Source organism: Gallus gallus, chromosome Z, assembly GCF_016699485.2.
Source record: "Gallus gallus isolate bGalGal1 chromosome Z, bGalGal1.mat.broiler.GRCg7b, whole genome shotgun sequence".
Taxonomy (NCBI): Eukaryota; Metazoa; Chordata; class Aves; order Galliformes; family Phasianidae; genus Gallus; species Gallus gallus.
Genome location: NC_052572.1, coordinates 26295906 through 26321759, shown reverse-complemented (window position 1 = coordinate 26321759; position 25854 = coordinate 26295906). Strand labels below are relative to the sequence as shown.

Sequence of the window (25854 nt, the reverse complement as noted above, 5' to 3'; positions counted from 1 at the left end):
TCCTCAAGAAAACTTGTTTTCGGGAAACGCTACCATCTCTCAGGTGAGATACCAGATTCTAGGGTTGGGTTCCATGTGCCACAGGAAACATCCACGTCAAACAGGTAAGGGAACACTTGTTTGGGTTGCAGATGGACCTCACTTGTGCCAGCAGATCTGCTCGCCAGAAGGAAGTTTCAGCTGCTGGTGTCTGACACCTCTGTCCTCAATCTCCTCACACATCTGAAGAATGAAAGGGGAATGTGAAGCACAAACTTACCACTCGTGTTTAATTGTCAGGTGTCCTTTTCCATTACACCTCTAATTAAGAATCAGAAACATCTCTGAGTGCAGAAGCTGACAAGGCAAGCCTGCAGGAGCATTTTGAGTCTAACAGGGTGTCTTCTTCTAACTCATGCTTTAGCTGGATTACATGCTGGGTTTTATACATAGGTAGGAGCTTCAGGGCTGTGGCAGCCTGATAGTGGGGACGGACTGCAAGAGCACCTGATCTGGAAGTCTTTACACTTTACACTATCATTTTCTGTTTTCCTAAGCATGAAAAAGTACAATTTTAATAGTGAAGAGATGACTATCACCATACACATCTTTCTGCTATTTTGCAGAGGTTGCCAGGGTTAAGCAAGAATAAGAATATGCTCTAAACCAGTCTTCAGGTTTCTCTTCCAGTCTCAACACCACTGTTACAAACACAGCTTCCCAGAGCAAAATACACAGACAGCATTCAGAGGCAGCAAATGAGACAGGAATAACGAATATAACTCACAATACAAATCTGCAAGGAGTGAACTGCACAAAACCTAAACTGCAAAATAATCAATTATTCTATTCCTGACTTGTACTGCTACTTCCCTTCGGACCACAGTCTGCTACAAGCTGGGACAAGACATATGTGCAAGTACATATGCACATGCATGCTACTGCACCTCAATACGTAGCATCTGTAACAGCAGCACAAGGTAATAGTGGAGGCTTCCATGATGCTTAAATGAGATGCTTCAATATCTTTTTTAGAGCACTGCCAATTATTCAACCTCAAAACCAGAAACTTTAAAGGTACTTAAGACAAATCATTTCCGAAATATGTTTTAAGTTCGTCTTGGCTAGAATTATGATCAAAGTGATCCCATTACTCGCAAAAGATGATAAGATTTTAAGTCAGAACACGATGTGAAAAAACCTCTGGGTAAATCCTGAAAAAACATCATTTGAAGTTTTGCATAAGATGTACACATTGCATCTCCAGGAAGTTAGGGGAACCAAAGCTTCCCGCAGGCTGTCCAGCTTGCAACTCCAACTGGACTCCTCATTATTACGAGGCACATTATTAGCTTAACTCTTGTCAGCCAGCCACAATGCACAAAAACCTGGACAAGATTCATACCCACACATGTATGTACACAGAGCCTTCAAGCCACCCTGGGTGCTCTGCAATTCTTCCTTCTTGAAGGTGCACAGGTAAGTTCAGGTGGATCAGACAGCCCAATGAGCGATGCCTGAAACTCCCACCATGCCCCATTTGCCAATTCCATTAGCTAAACGAGTAGGAAAAAAGCCTCCTTCTCTGTGACCTACCACTACAATAGGTGCTGACACCACAAGAAAATTTGCAACTGTCCTCAATTAACTAATGCTTTGGTAACTAAAAGCACAGCAGGCTGCCCATTTCTGACAGCTTTGCGTCATTTACAAGAGACACTCCTCATTTAGAGGTTTTCATTTCACTGTCAACATCCATTATTTAGATGCAGAGGGCACCGCAGAAACTGAGCCCGCAAGCAGTACCAGGAGCTCACAAGACCATGAAAACTGCCTAAGATGCAAGCATCTGGGTGATGTGGAAGGCTTACCCCACAGAGAAACCATTTACGGTAGGAGAAATACATCCATTGCTAGTCCTGCCCATGGAAGCATTGTGTAGAAACCTGCTGAAGTGCCACCGATGTGACCCACACTGTTTTCAATATAAGGACCGAGCTTTGCCCTTATTTCTCCACTGAAATCCTTAATAAGGCACGAAGTCAAAGGAAAGCTGGTGCATGCAACTTTGAGAACTAGTAAGTGGGAGCTCCTCTTTAGGCTGGAGTGCTACAGAAGCCATCAGCAATCCATCAGCAATTTAAAAGCAGTACTGGGTTTGCCAATGGAAAGCCATCCACCCTAATGGTGGTATTTCCCTTTGGAGCTCTGGCGATAGGAAGGGAAAAGCCTCCCTGGGAGGGCAGGGGCCATCGTCACTAACCCGCGTGCCCCTGGGACCCCAGCGCCAGTCTGAACACATCTGAACAACGTTGCCAGGGCGCCCTTTTGCAGCCCCAGATCCCGTTCCAGGGTTCAGCCTTTCTGAAATCCACGTTACATCCATCAGCCTCCTCTCACCTGACATGCTTTCCCTTCCTCACAACGCACATGCATCCCTGGATCAGGTCCAGTCCTCCCAGCAGAACGCTGGAAATCGGCGAGTACCACATCTGATGTTTGCAATTAGCAAGTTGTCACGGTCCCCTTTCTCGGCCAGACAATATTCAAGTTTGTCAACCACGCCGTGGAACTGCCAGACGGGCTACAGCGTTAATTAAGCGCTCGGGAGCTCCCTTTAACAAAAAGCGCACAGCCGCTGACCTTAACAAGAAAGCCGAGCATCGCCGGGCTTTATGCAACGCCCAGGGCTGGAGAAGTCACAAGACAGTCACTGCATGCACGGAGGCTTGCAATTATTACTGAATGAGTTTTTAAGCGTACTGCCTATGGAGGTCTAAGGACAGATGGTCTTCGATACAGAAAGGACAAGACACTTTCCAAGCACACCACGATGACTCTGAGCGCTTTCTGAGATCCGCGAAAAGCAGCCAAAGTTGAGGCACGTTCGTAAGCCCCCACACCTCCCACCTCTACCGAGAGAAAAGTAAAATCACCGCTTTACTTTCAAAGCGTTCACGGACCGGACCCGCACCGGGGCGGCCACCCCCACCGCGCCCCGCGCCCATACGCGGCACCCTCCGCTTCGCCGCATGCCGAGCCGCCCGGGGGGACGCCGCGAAACCCCGCATCAGCGCGCTCGGCGGAGAGCTCCGAGTTCGAGCACGCACCGCGGAGAGAGGCGGGGAGTCAGCGCGCGGTGCCAGACGTAGCAGCGAGGTGCAGCTCCGCGCATCACCCGGGCGAAAGCAGCGCGCAGAGGAACCCCGCGGCACGCCACGTACCGCTGCCCGCGGATAAGCGCGGAGGGGACCTCCGCGACCCACGGAGCGCGCGCAGCCGGACTGCGCCCGCCCCACCCCCCGTCCCTGCCGCGAGGCGTGGAGGGGCAGGGAGGATGGGACGGGACACCGCCCGCCCCCCCCTCCTCTCGCCGCTCACCTGCGGGCTCCGCGCCGCGGGGGCCCCGCCGCGAGGGCGGGCACTGCCGCCCGGCCCCGCCGCAGGCGGCACGGCGCGCTCCGACCGCCGCTTTGTACCCGCCGGCGGCCGCACTGCGGCTGCGCGCTGCCCAAACGGGCGCCGCGCGGCCGCCACCCCCCGGGCAGCCCCCGGCCCCCCGCGCCCCCCGGGATCTCCGCCTCGGAGCGGGTCTGGGAGTGCGCTGCTGGGCCGGGGTCAGGCGGCGGAAAGGGGGCTCCTGCCTCCGTCCTGCAGCCGCGGTCACCCGGCACTGAGCTGTGGAAAGCGGGATCGTCGTCGGGGCTGCGAGGAAAGCGCAGCGTATTAGGAAAATGACTGTGGTAGTCAGCGATAGGGCAAGGAGGAGGTGGCTTTAAACTAAAAGAGAGGAGGTTTAGATTAGATGTTAGAGGGAAAGTCTTTGCTCACAGGGCGGTGAGGCACTGGCACTGCTGCCCCAGTGGGAAGCTGCGGTGCCCCATCCCTGGAGGCACTCGAGGCCGGGTTGGATGGGCCCTGGGCAGCCTGGGCTGGTGGGGGGCAGCCCTGCCCGTGGCAGGGGGTTGGAACTGCGAGATCCTTAACGTCCCCTCCAGCCCAAACCATCCTGTGATTCTATGAAAACCTGCTCAGCAGCTCAGAGCAGTGTTTTTAAGCTGTTGCCTTGATCTGTGCTGGCCAGGACAGGCTGTCCCTACGGCCTTTTCAGCTATGAAAGGGTACAGTCCCAGTTCTGCAAGGCTCTGGTTTTTGGCTTAACTGCTTGGGTGCTCAGTGAGGATTGGTGCGCAGAGGATTCCTACTCTGTGCTTTGTGGTTGTGCTGCACGCCGTGGCTCTGTCCGTGCTCCTTGCAGCCTGTGCTGTGCTGTGCTGTGCTGTCGCCTCCCAGTCCTCCCTTCCCATTTCCCTCCATTATCCCTCTGCTTTCCTTCTGCGCTTCTCCGGGTAATTCTCCTTAAAACCTGCCTACTTCCAGATGGTTTTGTTTTTGCAGACACGATGCCCGAAGCTCATGAGTGGAGAACAGCAAGGATTTTTTTTTTTTTTTTTTTTTTTCCATGAACACTGATCCCAAAATACAGCAAGGAGGACATGCGGGGAGTTCTGAAATGTCTGTTTCTCCCAGTGGAGCGCACTCAGGTAGGGGCAGGCAACCAGTTACGTTTTTTCCTTGTTCTGTGAGAAGCTGACTCGGTGATATCCCCATCCACATCATTTCCAGTATTTCTTCTGAAACACTCAAAGCCATTAAAACATTTTAGAGATTAAACCATGCCAGATATTTCTGTAAGCAAAGCCGTTATCACGTTGCTATGAACCCTTGCTCAAACCCCCCAAGCTTTTATTAAAAGAGGGGAAAAAAAAAAAAGCACTTTAAAACGTTTTACATTAACTTATTTTTAGAAATATCTGCAGCCTGAATCTGTGGCCGGAGCCTGCGGCACCTGAAATGCCAGTAATTATTAATCCTGACAGTGCTAATTTTCTATCCAAAGGCGCTTTCTTTATGGCTGAGCTACCGATGAGGCTGATGAAAGGAATAGTTAAGACAGCAGTGAGCACCACTCACCGTTACAGGCAGTGCTGGCCAAAAAGAAAGTGCACTCGGGCCAGCAAGCAGCTCCTTAGCATCGGCTCATTCATCCGGATAGTTGGGTCAGGACTGTGTTGTACCAGAAACTGTACAAACACGGAATGAAAGCACTCAGAGCACGGCAATGAACAGAGCAAGCAGATAGGGCCCTTTCTACTTCTCCCACTTAATCCTTTCTTTCAAGGGTTGCCAGTTTAAACAAGTGAAATTAAATAGAGAAGTCAATTGTTGGTTACCTGCGTAAGAGTGACAGCAGAGCCTTCAGTGCAGTTGCGCAGTAGGTGGTGCTTTTTCCTCTCCCAGTGCAGTTAAACCCACCAGGCCTTAGTTCACCCATCAGCACCTGGGGGCTGTCTGGGGCTGTTCAGCCTGGAGAAGAGAATGCTCTGGGAAGACCTGGTAGCAACCTTTCGGTATATAGAGGGGGGCTATAGGAAGGAAAGGGACAGACTTTTTAGCAGGGACTGCTGTAAAAGGACAAGGGGAAGTGGTTTCAAACTAAAAGAGTTTCAGATTGGATATTAGGAAAGAAGGCATTTTTTTACATTAAGGGACATTGGAGGAGGGTGCCCAGAGAGGTGGTGGAAGCTCGCCCCTGGAGACACTGAAGGTCAGGCTGGACAGGATGCTGAGCACCTGACTGAGCTGCAGGTGTCCCTGCTCGTTGCAGGGGTGTTGGACTAGGTGTCCTTTAAGAGTCTCTTCCCACTCAAACAATCCTATGATTCTGTGAAATGCTGCATGTGCTTTCACAGACCTCTGTGAGCTATTGGGTTGTGCACGGTGCAGGTAAAGTTGACATGCATGCATGCAGGAAAGGCTGGAGAGGAATCACTTTGTCCGAGGTAATTTCCAGTGCACTGAGCAGGGGCTGCGGCCCTGCATCAAAGTGTGCAGAGCACTGGGATTAGAGTTCCTGTCTGCTGCTGTATGCTGCAGCACTTCTGCTCAGCGGCTGCCACACGGCAGCACAAGATGCCTCACATCCCCCAGGTGAGTCACCTCTGCCTGCAGTGGGCATCCATGGCTCCACAGCAGCAGTCGCTCAGCAGGACAGCGATGGGAAAGGCTGACGGGAACATTCCGCACCCCAAGGCTGTGCAGCAGCCGGCAGCACACAAACACTTGGGACTTGCATTGCTCACATCGCTCGCCTGTCAGCCCAAAGTGAGATGAAACACTGCAGCATGTGGCTGCGTTTCCATCATTGGCGTTCCCGGTGCTGGAGGGTACGCGTTGCCATTTGTCACACGTTGTCTTGGATCTCACCATTAGGCCTGCGGATATTTGAGGCTCAGCAGCGCTCTCAATTTGTGCATGAATGCACAGGAATGCAACTCCAGAAATCATTTACCAGATGAAATGTAGCACTTGCCTTTTCCCCCTGTCTTTAAAGGAGCACTCTCTAAATACACTGCTCTCTGGGGTTTGACCAGGGCTAATAAGGTAGAGGAAAAATTGCCATCGTTTTGCCTACTAGATTTAATCTACCTTTTATCCCTGGACTGTTTCAAAGGATGATTGCTTCTCCAGAGCTGCCAGATCTTTGTTTTACTTCTAAGCTGGGTGAAAAGGCTATTGCAGTTTCAGCTGAATCAATAGCGTTGTGCAGCTTTATTACCACACTTGGTCCCCACCAAGAGCTTTACTTGGACTTGACATCTGTCACGAGCTGCCTGGCACCTCAAGCAGGCACACGCTGATTTCTGCAACAGGTACACGCATAGAGCAGCTGGGCTCTCAGACTACACAGAGGAAACATGCTACAGAATGAAAGTCACCAAAGGTCTGCTAGGATGGCTGTGCTGGAGCAGATGAGTGGGTCGGTGAGCAGGAGGATTGGGTTGGGTAAGTTCACAGGGTACCAGCAGAAGGCATTTCACAGCCCCCAGCAGAGGACTTGAGAACCACAGTGAAAGAGAAAAGCAAGAGCTGTATTGTGCTGTGAGAGGAAAGGAGGAGAGAAAGAAATGTCAGCAATTCCTTCCAGAGCCAAGAGTTTGTTGAATGAACTCCCAAAGTTATACTCAGCTAGAGCAATCCCAAATTCGTGCATGTACCCCCCAGGGATTGGTGGGGTCAGGAAACTAATGATCCAAGCATTCTTTTACCGAATGGAGGAGTTCCTCCCCTCTTGGAGGGAAGGCAGATACTCATCTGGGTTTGGCTCGCAGCACAGATAGGGCCTGAGGGACGCTCTGGAGGATCCCCACATTTCACATGCGAGACACATGCAATTTCCTTTATATCTTTGCTCACTGCAAACTCTCAACATGTGCTCGTTGGCAGCTTCAGGCTAGTATGGACTGCTCTTAGTCACGGACTTCACGTGCGCTTCACTTTTCAGTGATAGACTTCATTTAAGTTCATTAGGTTTTAACTTGGCAGAATTGTGCTTCAACTGTACTTCATGGGGCTTTTTGCCTATTTTCTTTTTTTTTTTCTTTAAGGAAACAAACCAGAAGTGCAATTAGGATATGGAAGGCCTTGGCTGCAAAAGTTCAAGGGAAGAAAACTTGGAGTACTCGGTTGGCATGGTGATGAGAAGGGCGGTCAGGTGATCTCGTCCCTATTTTTCTCATCTGCTGACTGATTTAACAAACGTGGGCCCATCTGGTGGTTATTAAGTGATTGCCTCTCAAGGTCTCACCTTGACAGATAATCTAGTTGGAGAAGGGAGCGGGTTCTTCCTTCCCATTTTGCATCTGCTGCCCTTGGAACAGATGCCTCGAAGATCAACCTGTGATTTATAGCACCAGAGTTGGGTGTGGGATCTCCCTGATAACTCACAGAGGTTCTTGGTCCTGAAGAATCTGATACTGACCACCGCACAGGGAGGAAACAGGATGAGCTGAAGCGCATGCCAAGTCTAATAGAGCTATATTTATGTTCTGAAAAACTCCTGACTATAAGTGGAAGCACCTCCTGGCAACAAAACCTGGTGCAGGCAGTGAGTACACATTCCTCTGTAAACTAAAGTGACCTATTGCTTCATTTTTGACAGCCAGGGGCCTCATTTGGGATGCAGCTGTTATTGTATGGAAACAGACACCCTCTTGCTGTGTCAGACCATCCTTAAACAGACAAGGAGTCCCTGTTTTCAACACATGGCGTGCTTCTGGTTCCATCTCTGAGTGCACTTTGGTGTTTCTATCCATGCCAATGGCAGCTCAATTAGAAGTGTTCTATGCATACAGAGCCCTGCAGAGGATTCAAAAATCAGTTAGTCCTCAGAGCATTTCTAGATGTGTTGCTTTCTGTGCAGACAGTGCTGTGGTACTTCTGGTTCGCTGCTGAAGTGAGGGCCATTTTCCAGTCCTATTTAACATAGTAGTTAATGATCAGGGTGATATGGCAGAAGATACCCTTGGCCTGTTTACAGATGACACAAAACTGGGACGAACAGCTGATAGGCCAAAGGCCGTGCAGCTATCCCGAGGGTCCTCAGCTGTCTGCAGAAGTGGGCTGACAGGAACCTTGAGAAGTTCATCCAGGAGAAGTGTGGAGTCCTGCACCTGGCACCAGGATATGCTAGGGGAATCCAGCTCAAGAACAGGGCCAAGGGTCCTAGTGGACATCAAGTTTGAGTTAAAGTATGTTCTTGCTGCTAAGGAGCATTATGGTTTATTGGGCTGCATTTGGCAAAGAATTGGCAGTGAGTTGAGGGAGATGCTCCTTCCACTCTGAGCAGCGTGGGTGAGGTCAAACCTGGAGTGCTGTGTCCAGTTTTGGGCTCCCAGTACAAGAGACAGTTGGACACTCTGGAGAGAGTCCAGTGGAGAGGCAGCGAGATGATGAAGGGACTGGAGCATCTCTTCTGTGAGGAGGGGCTAAAAGAGCTGGGACTGCTTAACTTAAAGAAAATTAGGCTCTGGGGAACCTTATCAATGTCCGTAAATGCCTGAGGGGAGGGTGCAGAGAGGTTGGAGCCAGGCTTTGTTCAGTGGTACCCAGTGCCAGGACAAGAGGGGAAGGGCACAAACTGGAACACAGGAAGCTCCCCCTGAACATCAGGCAGCTCTTCTATGCTGTGTGGGTGACTGAATCCTGGCACAGGCTGCCCAGAGGCTGTGGGGTCTTCTGTGGGGAGATCTTCAGAAGCTGTCTGGACAGGGCACCCTGTTCTGGGTGTCCCTGCTTGGGCAGGGGTTGGGCTAGAGGGACACAGAGGCCCCCACCAGCCTCAGCCACTGATTCCACCTTCCTTCCAGCACTGGCATTGCACAGCCTCGATAGCAGCACGTGTTGGTGTGTCCCAGATCTTCTATGGAGTCTCTTCAGTGCGCTCCTACACACCTGTGAACCTCAGTGAACCTGACTGCAGCTCCTTCCTGCACTTGCCTGTCCTTCCCAAGCTTCGTGTGGGTTCACTGAGGTCAGATACAGTGCTGGGCCAAGGGGTCGTCAGCATCATTGCAGGCAGAGATGGGAACTGTTTAAAAGCAGGCAGCTGAGGCTAAACAGGATTAAACAAGCACCAGTTCTGCAGCTGCAAATACCATGCACTGAATGCTTTCCCTTAGCGGGCTGTGGGAATGCTCAGTGGTGCAGCGAGGTGCAGCTGCCTTTCAGGGAAGATGGCCTCCATGGGTGATGTCCCACGGTGCCACGTTCAGTGCCCCATGATGGTGCCTGCAGGCTCCCAGTGGGGGTGGGGGTGTACCCTGCATTGGTCAGTGAGAGGTGGCAGCAGTACATCAGTGCTAGAAGAAACAGAAGGACTTTCTGCCTTTGCCCTCTCTTCCCTCTCATTGGTTTGTAAGCTGCTGTGTGTGTGAGAAACAGCGCAACCTGAATCTCCCGGTGGATTTCCCAGCCCTGTGCAGGGAGAGGGGGCCCAAAAGCATGTGAAGCGCACAGAGCCAGCCTGGTGCTTCCTCATCGCTCTGGATGATATGTCCGTGCTGGCACATGCTGCCACTATGTCCTCTGCTTTAAACATTTAGTAGCATAAGTAAGAGTCACCTCAGCCAGCCTCTGACCAGAGCTGAAGCAGATGCTCAGGAGAGGATAAAATTACAGCAGGTATAGGAAAATACTGCTGTTATTATACACCCCCAATCTCCTGGGATGCTGCGGTGCAAAGGCTTCTTCAGCTGGGCTGCACTTTCGTTGCAGAGTCCAACTTATTTCACTGTACCATTCTTCTGTAGAATGATCCAGTTACTTTGTGATCCTATTTTTACGTTTTGGAGTCCAGGCCATGTTGGGATAAGGAGGTCTCAAACCTATTTAGAAGTTGTACTCTGGTGTTGTATGAAAGAAAAAAGAAAAAAATGAATATTAAAAAAAAAATCATTTTGTCTATTTTCTCATTTTTTTAATCTTCTCTGAATACTTTTTGCCTGACAGCTTCCATGAAAGCACACCAACCGTGCATTTGGTGCTGCATGGTCCAGTCTAGGGAGTGAGGAGCATGCAGCACTCCAGCCTGCTCATAACTCCACTTCCATCATGTCCTCTACAGCATGGGGTTTTGTTCTCCCATCACTGTATTTCACGTGGATGGATTTCTGTGTAGTCAGTGGTTGAGGCCTGTTACATCAGCAGACCTATTTGAAATCTCCTAGACCCTGGTGGCCTAAGGTTATACTCCCATCGTAATGTTAAAACCCAGCAGTATGAATTTGCATTGGAGGCAGCATCATTCTGGGCTACCCAGAACCTTTGAGGCAAAAGACATCAGCTTGATTTTTGCGACGTTATTCTTGCTATTAGCATTCTTTTTTTTTTTTTTTAGTGGTCTTCTCAGTGAGGGAACATGCCACCCAAAGGGCTCCGTTCTGCATCCAGGATTTTGTGCCTTCACTCAAGAATGAACTTACTCCTCTGGGAATACTTCCACTTTTTGATACCCGAAAAGAGGTTGTACATTTCTCTTCAAGTTGACCCACAAAGAAAGAAAAGGTTTATGGTTTTGTGCTTACTTCCTCTTTATTTATTATTTACTGTTATGACCCAAAACAGTTCTTCAATCAGAGTATGAAGACTGTATCAGCAATGCTAAGCAGGCTTCATGAAGACCCTTTGGGAATGGGAGCTTGCGCAGGCACTCACATTTGGCAAATCAGAAATGTAGAGTAGGAAATAATCTTATTGTCCAGCTGTTTCACAGATGTTTGCTAAATAGCACAAAACACGCTTCTCTTCCCTCTAGCTGAAATTCCTTCTCCCTCTGGTTATTAGAGTTTCACCTGCTTTGTGATTTGGATTTCAATGCTGGTCATCCAGTGCATGCTTAGAAAACACCACAAATACAGGAACATACGGAAAAGCCTTATTTCTGTAAAAACAAACAGTTCCTAAAGAATTTCTAGATCCATATTTTCTCTATACTATAAAATTGATTCATAGCATAGAAGAATAATTTTATAGCATAGAAAATAATGAGTGTAATTATTTATTTATATCTGTAATTTAAAAATATTTGTAAATACTTCAGGTCTGAACATGTGGCACTTATAAAATCACAGAATCATGGAAACTGTAGAATCACAGAATGGCTTGGGTTGGAAGGAGCCTTAAAGACCCTCAGGCTGCCCAGGGCCCATCCAGCCTGGCCTTGAGTGCCTCCAGGGATGGGGCACCAACAGCTTCTCTGGGCAGCAGTGCCAGTGCCTCACCACGCTCTGGGTAAACAGTTTCTTCCTGATACCTTATCTAAATTTCCCTTTGTTTAAAGCCATTCCCCCTTGTTCTGCCACTATCAGACCATGTAAAATGTAGGTCCCCCTCCTGTTCATAAGCTCCCTTCAAGTACTCAAAGGCTGCATTGAGGTCTCACTGGAGCTTGCCCTTCTCCAAACAAACCCAACCTTCTCAGCCTGGCTTTGTAGGAAAGGCTCTCCAGCCCTCTGACCATCTTTGTTGCCCTCTGGACACACTCCAAGAGCTCTGTGTCATTCTGGATGCAGTACTGGAGCCACTTAAACAATTGAATAGTGATTTTTCCTCTCACAACTGTTTTCATAGGGAAGGTGTATTTCGTCCCAAGTGTCTCTAGTAACCAAGAGTAGATCCATGCCTAGGTCTGGACACCACAGCACATCCCACTCATTAATGGGAACATTAAAAATAATAATAGAAAAGAAAGTAGAAATCAGCTTTGTACTTTTTTTTCCTATTTTTTTTTCTTTTGAAAGGCACAGAGCACCCGCAGAATGCTTAAAACAGACAAGCAAATCAAAATGTTACAACTTTCAAGGATTTCTAAACAAATCCTAAAAAACAAACAAACAAAAACCCCCAACAAACAACAAATCCACCAAAAAGAACCATGAAAGATAAAACAGAAACAAAACAAAACACACTGTCAAGAGGTGCTGGGTTTCCTTTGATTTGATCAGTTCAACATATAGGTCAGCATTCTCAGGATTTCGTATTGGGCAGTATTGAGTTGTCTACATTGTTTGCAAAAAAAAAGAAAAAAAAAATCAATCCAGGTTAGGTTTTTAATTCTCGAGCACTTGGAAAACAGTCAAGTTTTCTAATAAAAATGCCCCTTTTAGACCAATCCATCACTGAGAGCATAAGCAGTCAGAGAAATGTATTCATTTTACTCTGTCAAAAACTCAATCCATGCCAACATTTACTGTTACCAAGTGCTAATTGAGCTCTATGGCGAGTATGCATTGCTTTTATTCAGGTATCCAAAAAACACTTTCCACAGGGGCCCCTTTTCATTTCAGTGCACAGATTACACCAGAGTATTGCCCATGCTGAGATCACTTGTTTTTGACTACTATGTTTAATACATTTCATACAGTGCATGTCTCAGAAGCAACGTACAAACCTCGTATCATTTGCAGAAGAGAGGACGTGGGCTACAAACTGAGGGTTAGAGTGACCAACTGGCTGAGCTCAGCCCACAAAATGTGAGCAAACAGTCCTTTAGGACTCAGATGATTATCCAGAGAATTGTTATAACTCAAGGAGACCAACGGCACAGGATCACACAATGTGGAACATGTCCTTACTTTTACAGAATCCATAGGATTTTCTGTTTTATTTTGCCTTGTTTACCTGAGGCTTCTGTTATTTAGCTGTAAAGGGTAAGCATCTTGTAAACAGTGAGGCTGGGTTGCAGGGCTGATAGGTGACGGTATTCCACCCTTCCAGAATGGGATACTAATGACAGTGGGTAAAAGGGTGGGCTTTGACAGGCAGAGATTTTATAGCTTCTGAGCAATTGTTTTAAAATTGTTTCCAAGAAGCTTTAATGCAGAAAAGCCACTCCACAGAGGCATCTTTGCTTTGAGCTTTTTATAGCATTTGTTTACGCCCCTTGGTTGCTTTCACTTCAAAATCACTGAGTACTTATTCTTAATTATTACAATTGCAGAACTGAGAGAGAAGGTAATTTTTTCCTTGCCTTCTAAGTGCTGTGTACGTACAGAGTTTATTTAACCTACTTTCACATCTTAAGTTGTTCTATGTGTGAATTTTCTACTTTGCAGATGCAAAACCTGTCTCCCTTGGATGTCAATGGAAGTGTGGGGGAAGATTCCTGTTCGTAATGGAAAGGCTGCAAATGAGCACAAAATGTCAAAATGTTCTGGCTAAAAGCAGCAGCCTCGGCCTTGTGTTTAGAATTTGGTGGCATGCACTCCAGGAGGGTTCATTGCAATTCTCTTAAGACAACGTGGTTCTCAGTTTTAGTCTTTCATTAGAAATTTTAACACTGGATTATGTGGTGGTTGGCCAAATGGGTTGGTCACTCTAATCAGCATTGAACTATCATTTCCAAACAGTAAAAAAAAGTAGAGGAAAAGAAGTAATATCAAGGGAACTTTATTTCAAAACATGAGCATTACACAGTAAACACAGTGCAAATTGTGACTGCCATGGCCTCACTAAATGAGTTCTGAAGTCCTAACAGTTCTTGTTGCGCATCAACATCCTTATCCCCATCTGCAAAATAGCAGTAATATTTCCTTACTTCAGAGAAGTGCTATAAAGATTATTTAGTAACGTGTTTGTCCAGGGCTCAGAAAATTCTAAGCATTAGGCATCATAAATTATGTGCTAATTTCTCCAAAGATGCAGTAAAGCCTGAGTAAGTGCATTGTAGGAAATTCTCATTGCATGCTGTTGTAGTTGACTTTGTATAAGGGTATTTACATAATAGCATTACATAATAAAAATCACCAAAACTACATAGCTTAGCGCCTTCTATTTAAACTATTACTTGCTAGCTTTGCTAAACATGACATTAATTATTAAGAAATCCAACCGTGTGTCGAGTAGCTGTCTCTACATTTAAACATTTTAAAAAAATCTGTAAAAATTCCTTGCTGCTACTTCTTACTTTCTGAGCTTTGGTGAGAGAATTTGTGCAGAACTCTCTCTGCAGCTAAAGACTGTAATGGAAACTGGTGTCAGAAGCTTTCCAAGGGAATTTTTCCTACCTAAAGCTCCAGCTCAGTGGACATTGAGCAGGGACCTATGTCCCCTGTCATTAAGAAAGCATTTAAGCATGTGATTAACTTGCAGAATGTGCTCTCCCACAAAGTGGACAAGGATAAATGCTGTCTTGGAAAAGGAAAGTAAATAGACATCATTCCTCAGCACTCAGTAGACATCTTGTTTGGATTCATTTAACATCTCAGACAGCCCTCACAGAGTTCTGAGTCTGTCAGTGGTGACCAGTCTCATGCCACTGACCCTTCCAATGGCATCCCCCCTGGCATTACATGACTATTTTACAACAAATGCAAAAGCATCTAAAAAGCAACCCCTCCCTTCCAAGCCCTCATGATTTACAGATGATTTGGAGTCTTCCGAGATCACATGTAAATGCTTTTCTGCATGCTGTCCAGAAAGCACACATGCTGTTCTGTATGAGGAGATTTCTGATTTCACTGGTGTTGAATGCCCTGCCACTTCTGGCTTGTGGCACAAAGCTCTTCCTTGGCAGAAGCAGCTCGTCCTTAGGTGCTCTGTGAAGTCTGGGCATCGTACTTCCTGAAACTGTGGTTACGAAATGATTCCCTGCAATGAAATGGATCCACAAATAAAGTCTGCATATGAAAAAATATCGAGGAAATAACTGCCCTTGAAAAGGAGCAGCTGACAAATTACTATATGAAACATGTTATGTGTTGGGAGATCGGAGGCTTATTCCTTCTTCCCCACTCTCCCCACTCTGGACTCAGTGGCTTTATGAAGAGGCATATATTTGTAAGTAAAGAGAAGAATTAAAAACTTTTATGTCACAGTTAAGGCATTGAACTGGATTGTGTTATGGAAAGGATCACTCTTACGTCATTCTGGCTAACATCACACAGTGCCACATGTTCAAAATAAACACATACATGTTCTGTCTGGCTTCAGATGCCTAAGAAATGGCAAGATAATTCCATTCACTCTTTATTAAGTCAAATGGAAAGTCTTGTTTTATATTATAATGCATAATGGAGCGGCTTGAGAGACAGAGTTCATACTATATTCAGCTCTAGTGGAAGTCAGCAGACTTCTTTCATCAAACATGAATTTAGCAGTCTGCATTATGGCCTGGTTTTTTGCTGTGTTTCAAAACCTACTGGTAGAACAGCCTTTATTCCTTTAAAAAGAGGCATCTTTTTTATAGCTGCAAGAGGAAGCCCTGCCCTAATCATACCTTGAGCTGTTGACTTTCACGACAGGTTTGTACAGCTCTGGGATCTTTCTCTCAATCATGGGCCTAAGGTTCTCCTTCAGCTTCCCATAGTTCTTTTTGAGTTCTTGCTGATATTCCCGCTGGTCAGCAGTAATAAGGTGCTTGTTTTTATTCACTGCTTCACCGCACCTACACAAAAGGAAAGAAAAGAAGGCACAATATGCATTACCTGGTTCTGCTCAACTCATTAACTTTGCGTTAGGTAACCTGAATGGACAAGACACCAGCTCCTCTGGGCTCTGGAAACTTGTCAACATCAAAGTCATGGTGAACTAGTAAGAAACCTCTGTGTTGTTGAAGTGCACAAACTGAGGTGGTATTTTTAAAGACAACAGAAATTCATGGAGGAGCTAATATATAAAACATATTAATATAGTATATAATATGTAGGTCTCTCAGAAAGTCATGTCTCCTATTCATTTCCATGGAAACTACGACAGATACAAAGAGCACAATAACACTAGATAGAGCAAGTTCTCAGCTACAAAACACTCTTTTTCAGTAGAGTCGCCAGCACTAGCTGTGCATTTTCACCAGTGATGAACAAAAGCCTGCATGCTATGCTTGCAGGCACCAGCTTTGCAGGCACCAAAAATCTGCACCAGTGGAGGTGATCCACTGCCACCACAGCTGAAATGCACTGTGCACTGCCTCACTGTGCTGACAGCCACTGCTTGGTCTCTGTAAACATTCTGTAAGTGTTGATGGATGTCAGTGGGTGCCATTTTTTTTCAGCATGGAGGAAGGAATTCAGTGCCACACTTTTGCTTCATATGCACTTCCATGTCAGATACCATTTTGTCAGAGTGCCTCTCTGCTGACAGCTGTCATGTGGCAAGAGAATGTAATGGAGTATTGGTGGGAAGGTTCAACCTCTACTGCTTTACCACCAACATCTGCCTCTGTTGTGGTGGGCCACCATCATAACACAGCAGGCATTAATTTTGGAGTAGCCCTCATACATGTTAATATATAAAACAAAAATACCATGTAATGAAATCAAGGCATTAGTCTCGTGTTAAATCTCAGTGAAATATCAAAAGATAAAATGAATGCTGAATCTTACTTTTTTACATAATTCTTTTGAAGTCTTAAAATTTACTCTCATTTCGGAGGCAAAATCCAGCAAAGCACTATTTACAACAAAGAGATAGTAAGTCTGGACCAACGACCCTGAAGTACGACATGCCTAGATGTGTGGTACTAGCTTGTATAATTAATTACACTGTCATATTACTGTTCCATTATTGCCATTACTGACATTATCGATACCACTCCATATTTAAATTTGGTTTTACTAACCTCATTATAAACTCTTTGAAGCACAACCTCAGTTTGTTGTGATGTCGATAAAGTTTGGGGTCTGCTGGAATTTCAGCCAGGAACACTTGCGCTACCTCTAGTGGTCCCTTGAAGGAACAACAAAAGAAAATGTTAGAAAAGACTGAAAACAGACCACGTGCTTGGTCACTTCATGCATGAAATTAGAGATGAAAAGAAAACTATGCCCAGTCACCGTAACAGGATGTTTTTCCTTTCTTCTCTTAATTTACCTTTGGCAAACTGTTTTTGCACATTATATTTTATCCTTACCTGCTTTTATTTCTCATCCAGGCCCACAAAGAAGAGAAAGAACCAATTCTACTCCTCAGACAAGAGCTAGGGTAGATCTACTGCCAAAGACTATGTGTGGTATTACTCGATCTCAAGGGAGTTAGATAAAACCAGGGCAGAAAGGGGCCACTCTTTTCAAAGCTTACAACATGTTACTTCATTCTGGGGGCTTTCAGCGACCAAGAATCTGGAGAAACCAACAGGATTTTAGGCTTTCAGCAAAGAAACCAATTCAGTGAAAACATGGATAATGCCAAGTTTTCTCTCAGGTTTGTCTTTGTTCTGTCCTTTTTTGGGAAAGTCTTTTTTGTTACTGGGCATGTTTATGTTATCTTAAGTGCATCTTGGTGTTTTCTGTGGGGAGGGGGATGGGGAGAGGGGTAGGGCACTCATCTATTTGGCTTCATGAAGTTCTGCAAACTGTGAATTTATGATGATTGCAGGCAGAGTTATTATTCTTGCTCCCTGAGGATGCACCTGGAGTGAACAAAATAGCTGAGATGGCTAGCATGCTAGAAATACAAAATCCTTGGATGAAATCACAAGGCTGATATGAGTATTGGCATGTACAACCAAGATAGCATTTCATCAAGCAGTACCACCAAAAGAAACACCCCTACCTCTACTCAATACACCCACATTGCAAACCTGATGGAGGAGCTGTGTTAACTGAGAATTGCTTCAGCAATGGAAAAAAAAAAAAAAAAAAAAAAAAAAAAAAGACTACCCAACAGACAGAATCAAAGGAGTAGGTATCAAAGGATAAATTGGCATTGTGACTAAATGTGTCTGACTAGATGTACTTCTCCCTGTGCAAGAGATGAGTGCAAAAAAAGCACAGGCAAAAAAGCGTGCAGAAAATCATCATCTGGCTTTATTTGGATTCTTTACCTGATTTACAGTGGCTCCCACTGAGCCCTGCAAAACCATCTGTAGCATTTTAGCATCTGGTGGCTCTTGGTTTGTAGCTGCAGTTAGTTCTTGTGTTTTTTTCCGCATATCTTCAATAGCAACTTCAATTGGTGTTAAAATAAACTGTTGGAAGTGGAAGAAGAGATGATTCATTATCTGAACCAGCTGCATAATTGACCTGTTCTAAATCTGGCATTAAAAATATAACCGCCCCATGTAATAAGAGTAGTTGTGAAGCCTGGAAAGACTGTTCAGTCTAAATGCTGTCTTGATAAATGCCGCATCTGATTCAGAACTTATTGGCATCTTATCGCTTTCAAGAACAGGATTTGGATGAGATTCTCCATTTGCATATACTCATTATTATTCTAAGTTGCTGACTTGATGTCTGAAAGGGTTTTTCACTTCTTCCTGTAATAAAGCTTCTGTGTCTCTATTGCAGCTCTAAGCCCAATTTAGTTCTTTGACTGTATGTTATCAGCTGGAAGTGCAGCCATTAATGGAGCCCCATGTATTCTTCTGCACAGCATATGAGAAGTCAAAAGAAGAATTTAAATGCTCTGCCTTTTCTTCCCCACATAAGTACCCATCTTACATTTGTCTACCCATTCTATGCCATTCCTGTTTATGAGAGTAATGTCTGAAAAATTCAGCTTTTTTTTTTTTTTTTTTTTTGTCTAGCACAGAATTTCAAAACCTTCCCCCTCAGACTCCTTCAACCACTGAGAAAATAGGTTTGTCCCCCAAACCCAATTACCTCTTCTTTTTGGATGATGTTTATTCTGGTTTTGATGTAGGGGAAAGCATGCATTGTGGTCAAAATGGTGTTCCTCTTGTACTGCTCACTAAGTTCTCCTCTAGGGCGCCCATCCATGGTGAAAGGCGTAGTGTACATGAACCGACTGAGGTTGAAGTTCTTTTCAAAGTAAGTTACCCTGTCTTTCATCTCATATTCATCAAAATATGGCTCCACAAAAGTAATCTGTATGTATGCCTGAGAGAAAAGGGAAGAACCATACTTTACAGTGAAATAAGTGTAAAGGAATGGTACATACAATAGTTCTCATGTAGCCAAGCATGGTCTGGAAGAGCACAGAGCTGCAAATCCTTCTCTTCTTCAGAGCTGACAAAACTTACCTCTGGAGAGGGCACAACATCCCTGGTTCCTGGGGGATCAGAGCATCTAATTTTCACCCATGGTGACTAGCTATCATGGCACAGGCTGTAACCCGCCTTAATGTTTCAGTATAAAAGCTTCAAGGGGATTCCTCTCCTCTATGACGAAGCACTCAACTCTGTAAATTAGTACTTTCCTTACCTTATTGGGATCCAGCTTGCTTTTGTCGACAGGAGCAGAGTCTTTAATCACTTCCACATTATCTTCCCCAAAGCACTGACCATAAAATCCCTGGAAAGGAAACAGAATTATCCCAGAGTCTTTTTAGTCCTTAATACAATGCTAGTGACTTGTATGCCTCTAAAAGAAAGGAGCAGCTATGATGATTTCTGAGTTCTGTGTGGTAAATACGCTTCATGAAACACAGCTGGCCAGGCTTTATCTTAGTGACAAAGCTCCGTTTGAGTTACTCACAAAAAAAAAAAAAAAAAGAAAAAGAAAAAAAAAAAAAAGAAAAAAAAAAGCTCCAGCTCAAAAGAGAAGAAGTAAACATTGCAGTTCCATCAAAAAGCTGAAAAGGTACCAAAGCAACTATCTGGCCTGCTCAGATCAAATAATTCAATATACTACAAACTAAGGTACTGAGGACCTCATTTTCATTCTGTTGCAAAAAAGGGCTATAATGGAAAGATAAAAGACATACACAAAGGAAATAATGTATGGTATAAGAGATGGTTTGTGATTGGTTTTATATTGATTTTATATAGCAGTAATACTATTAGAACTCTGTGCGTTCTTCAGAAAGGATGATATAACATAGGAGAAAATATTATCACCGTGTTTTTTTCTTTACCTCTAATCTGTGAGAAATTTCAGGAAGTTTGGTAATTGCAGGCTCCTTGTAAACAAATTCCTGTTCATCTAAGTCACCAAATTTGGATCCATAGAAACCAACACGGAAGTAAGTTCCAAACATTCGCTTCTGGCCCTAGTAGATACAGGAATAAAAGGAAAATCATAATTACTTGTTTTTCAATGTCAAGAGAGTATCATTTGGATGCCCCTTTCCCCCTATTCTATATATATAAAACCTACTAATTTTACATCTTCCCACATTTCAGAGGCATACTTAGGTTTATATGTCTTCAGTGCCAGTGAATTAGAAGCATATATGAATTAAAGAAAAAATACAATTTAAGAGGACATTTGACTGCCACCTAACTTAAGATTTAGGCTGACCATGACATGACTTCTACAAAACAATTCATAATATCTTTTAATTCCATTCTGTTAAACAAAATTCAATTCTGCAAGGAGCGAAAGTTAGTAAGAACATGAAACTGACTAGGTTCAGTAGTAAAACACTTCTGGAGAAAAATAAGTACAGGAGCAGCCTGAGAACTGAGAATTCAGGCAGGCTTTTGTCTTTCCTCTGTTTTATAACTAAAAATACTAACCAGTGGACAAGAAGGTTGTTTTTCTTAAATATATGTGGTCAGGTTGAATAAAATCTTCTCAGTTTGATCTATTCAGCTGTTTTTTTGTAACTCTAAAACAATTCTATATTTACTTCTTTTTCTGGCATGGAGAATAGAGCCTCCTTCACTATAGAGCATGCTTTATAGGTAGGACAAAGCAGACAGAAGCTTCTGTTAGAAAAAGAAAACTGACCTGTTTCTCAGCAGTCTTCATTTTACTATCATCAATCATAAGCAAATATTGCAGCCTAGCAAGATGTCTTGCTAGTGGTGCCTTGCCTCACAAGTACCTTATTAATAATGCTGTCAAAGGCCTTCTGTAGCTTGCTGTGTGTCAAGGTAAGCTTCCTGAAGTCTCGATGTGCTTCCAGTATGGGGATGACAATTTTGTACACTTCATTCACAGTTTCATACAACCCTCCCTTGGAAAAAAAAAAAAAAAAAAAGAGAGAGAAGAAAAAACATAGAAAACAAGAAATGAATCCTCATGATCTCTGAAAAGAAACTGGATCTCCATTATTAGCCTGTCTGAAAAGGGGATTTATGGGACTCATCTTTCAATCTATTCTGCCACTTGTTTTAGCTTTCTAAAATCTGTTAACTGTAGAAGAGTACTTCTGAAAGTAGCTGTGAACAAAAAACTGGATTTAAATTGGATCTCTGCTCTGTTGGGCTCTCAGCACAAAATTCCTGTGTAAAGCACATGGTTTCTGGTTAGGGACCTGAAGAGTTAGAAACCCAGGTGAGAAGAAGGGAATGGATTTGTTCTGCATGTATGATTTTACTGAGTCCAGAAAGCAACAAAACCTGCATCTGGACAAAAGGAGCCCAAATGATTTCTTTGGAGATGCAAAATATATGCTTTTTAGCAGTGCTATGATGAGCAAGCTGAATATTAATGTCATCTGCATAGTAAGTCCAAATTATGAGACCAGTGGTTGTACAGTGTGTGAAAGCGTAGGAGCAACTCTCACATGCTCCATAAAATCTGCACTTTAAACAAGAGTTTTTTTTTTTTTTTTCTAAAATGTGCCATCCTGTGAAAATACCAGCCAGAAAGCTTTGTTGGGACAATCACTTTCTGCTGATGCTGCCTCTAGTCCTCACAGTAAGAGATGGGTACATGGCTGAGCTAGGCTACTTGTAAAGTGTATTTACAAGAGGGGCTGGGTCAACCAAAAAACGCGTCCCTGCGTCTGCTGTCTGCAGCGGGGCAGATCCATAGAGCCTGGCTGAGCACTAAAACTTCACTTCCTCCTGTGCAGGAAATCCAACTGGCACAGCCCCTCTACATCTCTCCATGCTTTTGTTCTCACTCACCGTGTTGAAGAGTTCTGCTGCTTGTTCTAGTAACCCCACCAGGCCACTTTCTGAGAAGTACCTCCCAGAACATATACCATCTTCATCCGGAGACAAAACATCATCTGAAACAGCGGATTCCTCCAGCACATTGGATGAAATGTTCTAAAACAAATCAGAGCAGAGAAATCAGGAACCTAGACCAACAGTCTACAGTAAAGATCCACGCAGAAACAGTTTCAACATACTTAAATGACAGAAAGAAGGATGAGATGGAAATGCAGCCGGAGGGAACGCTGTTAAATCTTACTTAGAAGCAAATGTAACACCATAAATATTTGCAGATGGCAGATCAGGAGTCTCGTTTCAAGAATCCTAAACTTTTTTTCTTGCCTCAGGATTAAAAGGTGAACTCCTGTAGATCACCAGCTGACCTCCTTCAGGTGGGTAGGTTTCCCTGGAATGCTGGAATGCACCGAATCTCCTGTGCCACAGGGATAACTAGAAGCCATATCCTTCCAGTTTCTCATAACTTAGAGGTGAAAAATTTCAAGCTGCACCTCAGACCTTCTTTGAGCTTTTAGAAGAACCTGGATTCTCAAGTTGTTAATTCTCCAACTTTTAGAAACAGAGAAGTACAACATGGACAGTACCACTCTAAAAACTGAAATAACTGAATGCCAAGGTTTGATTTGCTAGTACTTGATAGCAGTTAACTTAGTGTCATAGTGTCTCTCTTCAGTAGAAATTACAATGGAAATCTGAGTGCAAGATGCCAGCTGGATAGATATCTAATTCCTAGAAGACATCTTTATAAAATGGCTGAGAGTCTGAAGGCTGTTACTATTGATCAGATTTCAGATAAAGAATTGGCATCACACATCACTAGCAACACAGAACTTCTCCCCATGGCTTTTGTAGATGACTGTTTTTCCATGAGTGAAATCTACTGCAGCCACATTACCATCACTGTGTCTGTTCTGAACATCACGTCAGCTCCTCTGCAATAATCAGCACTAAACCCAGGACAGCATTCACAGGAATGAGAATATGTCTGCATGTCAGCCAGAGAGAAAATGGCAGCGCCATTTAGTATACCTGTGGCTGTCATTTTTCGGCCACCAGTCCTACTGAAGACAGTAACATTAAACACAGTTTGCATACGTGGCACATACTAGGGCAACTCATACAACCTATGCTACAGCCCAATTTCTGGCTCTCTCCTTCCGTAAGAGTACCATTAGGACTGTTTTCACAAAGTGGCACACAGCATTCTATGACTTTTTTATTTTCTTTAGCAATGGGAAGAGTGTCCGGAAGATTGATTTATTTGTGAGAGGAAACGTAGAAAATCACAGGCATAAAATCTCTCTTCTTTGTCTTTAAATCCATAATAACCAATGTCAGGAATGTATTTCCATGTTTTTTTCAGTCCACATACTCTAGTGGGAAAGCATCTCCATGATATATTTCTGGGGCTAGTATGATCGTTTGCAGCATGGACATACCCCATTCACTTTTTTCCATCACCCACCTTAAATATGGAATAATTTTCTAAGTCTCCTCTATGATAAAAGCAATTTACAAACTACCAAATACATAATCTGTAACTATTTTGAACAACATGGACCTATTTTTCTTTGAGTAAAAGAGATACTTCTGTTAATTTAAGAGGCTTGACCAGTTGTCACCTGACCTCATCATAAGGTTAGAGCAAGTGGCCTGCAACTTAGATCCTCAAAACACCATGGCTGATTAGCCTACTGCCAGACATAGGCTAATCAGCCTTGTATCTCAACAGATTGACACACACATACTAAAACCTTGTCTGTGGTATTGTAAATTGACTTCAAAGCCAATCCATACTCTTTTTAAGTCATCATCCTCACTCCTAAGGGGGATTCAGTGTGAAAACAAACTGTCAGTCTCCAAAGAAAATGTTATGATCGCAGAGATGGGAGCATGTACGGTCTTGCCTGGCACAGTATATGGTAAGGCATTACCTTACAGACAATCAGTTTGAGGGTTCTAATGAAATAACTGCAAAAGATCTAGGTAAACTCATTTATCTTTTGCTGCCCCACTTTACTCATTTACAAAAATGAACTAACACTTCTGCTCATTCAGAACAGTACTCTACATTAATTACAGAAAACCGAATGCACATCACCAGTACTAGTTAATTTCATAATGAAGCTAAATGAAATGGACCCAGAAAGAATCAGTGAGATCTGGAACTCCAGGTAAAGCTGAGACAGTCTGAGAAATGTTCTTTTTTAAAGAGATCACCTGAACGAGGTGCTACAAAACAAATCTATTTATAAAGAACGGGATATCTTTTCTTGAACAGCTTTACAAAAATGCTAAGTGTTATTACAGTTAAGTGTTATTATTGAGCAAACTGAAGCTCAAAATTATGCTGTCAGATAAAATGTTTTGTAATTGTGTTTCTGGCCATTAAGCCATTTAACTACCTCCCTCCTATGGAGCAACTTTTCCTTTAGCAAGCATGTATTTACATAAGCATTTTGACCAGAGAGATTGATTTGTCTAAAATGCTCTTAAACGTCTAAGTTTTAACCTGTTTGGTGCCTCGTAAAATAGACTTCAGTTCTCTGAAATAATTAGAACCATACTCATTTGTGGAAACCTGCTCAGTCTGGGAGCAATGAAAGGGGGAATCAAATTAGAGTCAAGTGTGTGTGTGTGATTACAAGTATTTATGGTAGTCTGAGAGCATTCCTTTCCTAAGGAATTCCACCCATATTCAGATGATGATTGTACAACACAAGCAGGGAGAAAAGAAGAAAACAGAAATAGTGAATTTATGTTAGGAAGTATGCAAAACTGGTAAGAGAAACAAAAGAACAAGGAATGTGGGAGTATAGATCCATGGCTAGAATGCTAGCCAGTAAAAAAAAAAGTACATACAGCTAGTTTAACAGTAAAGGAATTATGAAAGAATAATGCTAGTCCATGACCTGATTGCTGTAGTGGAATTGTGAATACTATTTCTCAAGCATACTGAACTCAATGCAAAATTCCAAGTGGTTCAATAATATTCACATCCACTATTCTGAAGCGAAAAAACCAGGTGTGTTGTGGTTATATCAAGGGATGATGAATGTACTGCTAGTGCTAGCCTTTTCTGAACCACCTGGACCGTAAAATGTGCCCCTCAACACTTTGAATGAGCTAAGCAGAAGGGTATTCTGGCAGCTAATACTGAGTCACTGTATGTTTTGGAAAACTGGAGAAGTACCAGAGCAGGAAAATTCTTTAGGGATCTACGTTTTTTAAAAAGTAAACAAGATAAGCAGCAAGTAGTAGGTTTATCAGTCGCATTCCAGACAAAGTAATGGAAATACTGATACAAAATTTTAATAAAGAAAAAATCAAAGACATTGTAATTAATCTGAATCAACACCAGGGTATAGAAACTCAGGTTCTACTTTTAAAGAGACTACAATCAGATGACATCAACAATGCCCAAACAATAGTTGTCTATACAATGCCTAAGCTGGTACTGTACAATTTCTATCCATTGCTTAGAATGATTCCAAATCATTGCAGCAAACACTATTAAAAAAATGGTCTTAGAAGGGATCTTCAACAGTTTTAGACAACAATCATAAAATAATTATTATCAACACATGGGAATATTCTAAAGGTGTAGCCAATTCTATTTTTTGTGTGAAAAAAAAAGGACTAAAATCACTACATTTGCACATAACATAAATTTGGGTAAGAATGACCAAAACTGCATAATCTGATAAGCTAAGTGTGAATGAATACCTGCA

The 25854-nt window shown here is 43.7% G+C and overlaps 2 protein-coding genes and 2 long non-coding RNA genes across 18 annotated transcripts in view; 1 reads left to right on the top strand and 3 right to left on the bottom strand.

Annotated features, from left to right (window-relative positions):
• Positions 1-3421, bottom strand: part of KANK1 (KN motif and ankyrin repeat domains 1) — a 117328-nt gene extending 113907 nt beyond the window's left edge. For 8 of the 11 annotated variants that reach the window (XM_046905208.1, XM_040655366.2, XM_046905211.1 and 5 more), the window contains exon 1: positions 3361-3421. The gene's annotated coding sequence lies outside the window, so the exon portion shown is untranslated. Of the gene's footprint in view, positions 1-3089 lie in introns of all 11 variants that reach the window. The other 3 variants (XM_015280064.4, XM_025144645.3, XM_040655374.2) reach the window with 3 other exon arrangements.
• Positions 3422-3540: 119 nt separating this feature from the next.
• On the top strand, positions 3541-14132 carry LOC101748473. 2 transcript variants are annotated; one of them, XR_003072532.3, is made up of 4 exons: positions 3541-4523; positions 7428-9352; positions 10718-10842; positions 13434-14132. It is a non-coding gene; the product is annotated as an uncharacterized LOC101748473 (long non-coding RNA). The 2 variants fall into 2 exon arrangements; XR_003072531.3 differs by having other exon boundaries at positions 10718-10884.
• On the bottom strand, positions 4403-6972 carry LOC121108544. The gene is made up of 3 exons (XR_005843090.2): positions 5214-6972; positions 4954-5063; positions 4403-4613 (listed from the first exon to the last, which is right to left on the bottom strand). It is a non-coding gene; the product is annotated as an uncharacterized LOC121108544 (long non-coding RNA).
• The window catches only part of DOCK8 (dedicator of cytokinesis 8), an 83056-nt gene continuing 70953 nt past the window's right edge, over positions 13752-25854 (bottom strand). For all 4 annotated transcript variants that reach the window (XM_040656265.2, XM_040656266.2, XM_040656267.2 and 1 more), the window contains 9 exons: positions 22076-22219; positions 21046-21177; positions 20131-20265; positions 19479-19568; positions 18918-19154; positions 18140-18283; positions 16937-17043; positions 15596-15763; positions 13752-14967 (listed from right to left, as the gene is read on the bottom strand). In XM_040656265.2, the coding sequence (XP_040512199.1) occupies positions 14907-14967; positions 15596-15763; positions 16937-17043; positions 18140-18283; positions 18918-19154; positions 19479-19568; positions 20131-20265; positions 21046-21177; positions 22076-22219 (1218 nt within the window). In that variant the 3' untranslated portion in view covers positions 13752-14906. The remainder of the gene's footprint in view (positions 14968-15595; positions 15764-16936; positions 17044-18139; positions 18284-18917; positions 19155-19478; positions 19569-20130; positions 20266-21045; positions 21178-22075; positions 22220-25854) is intronic.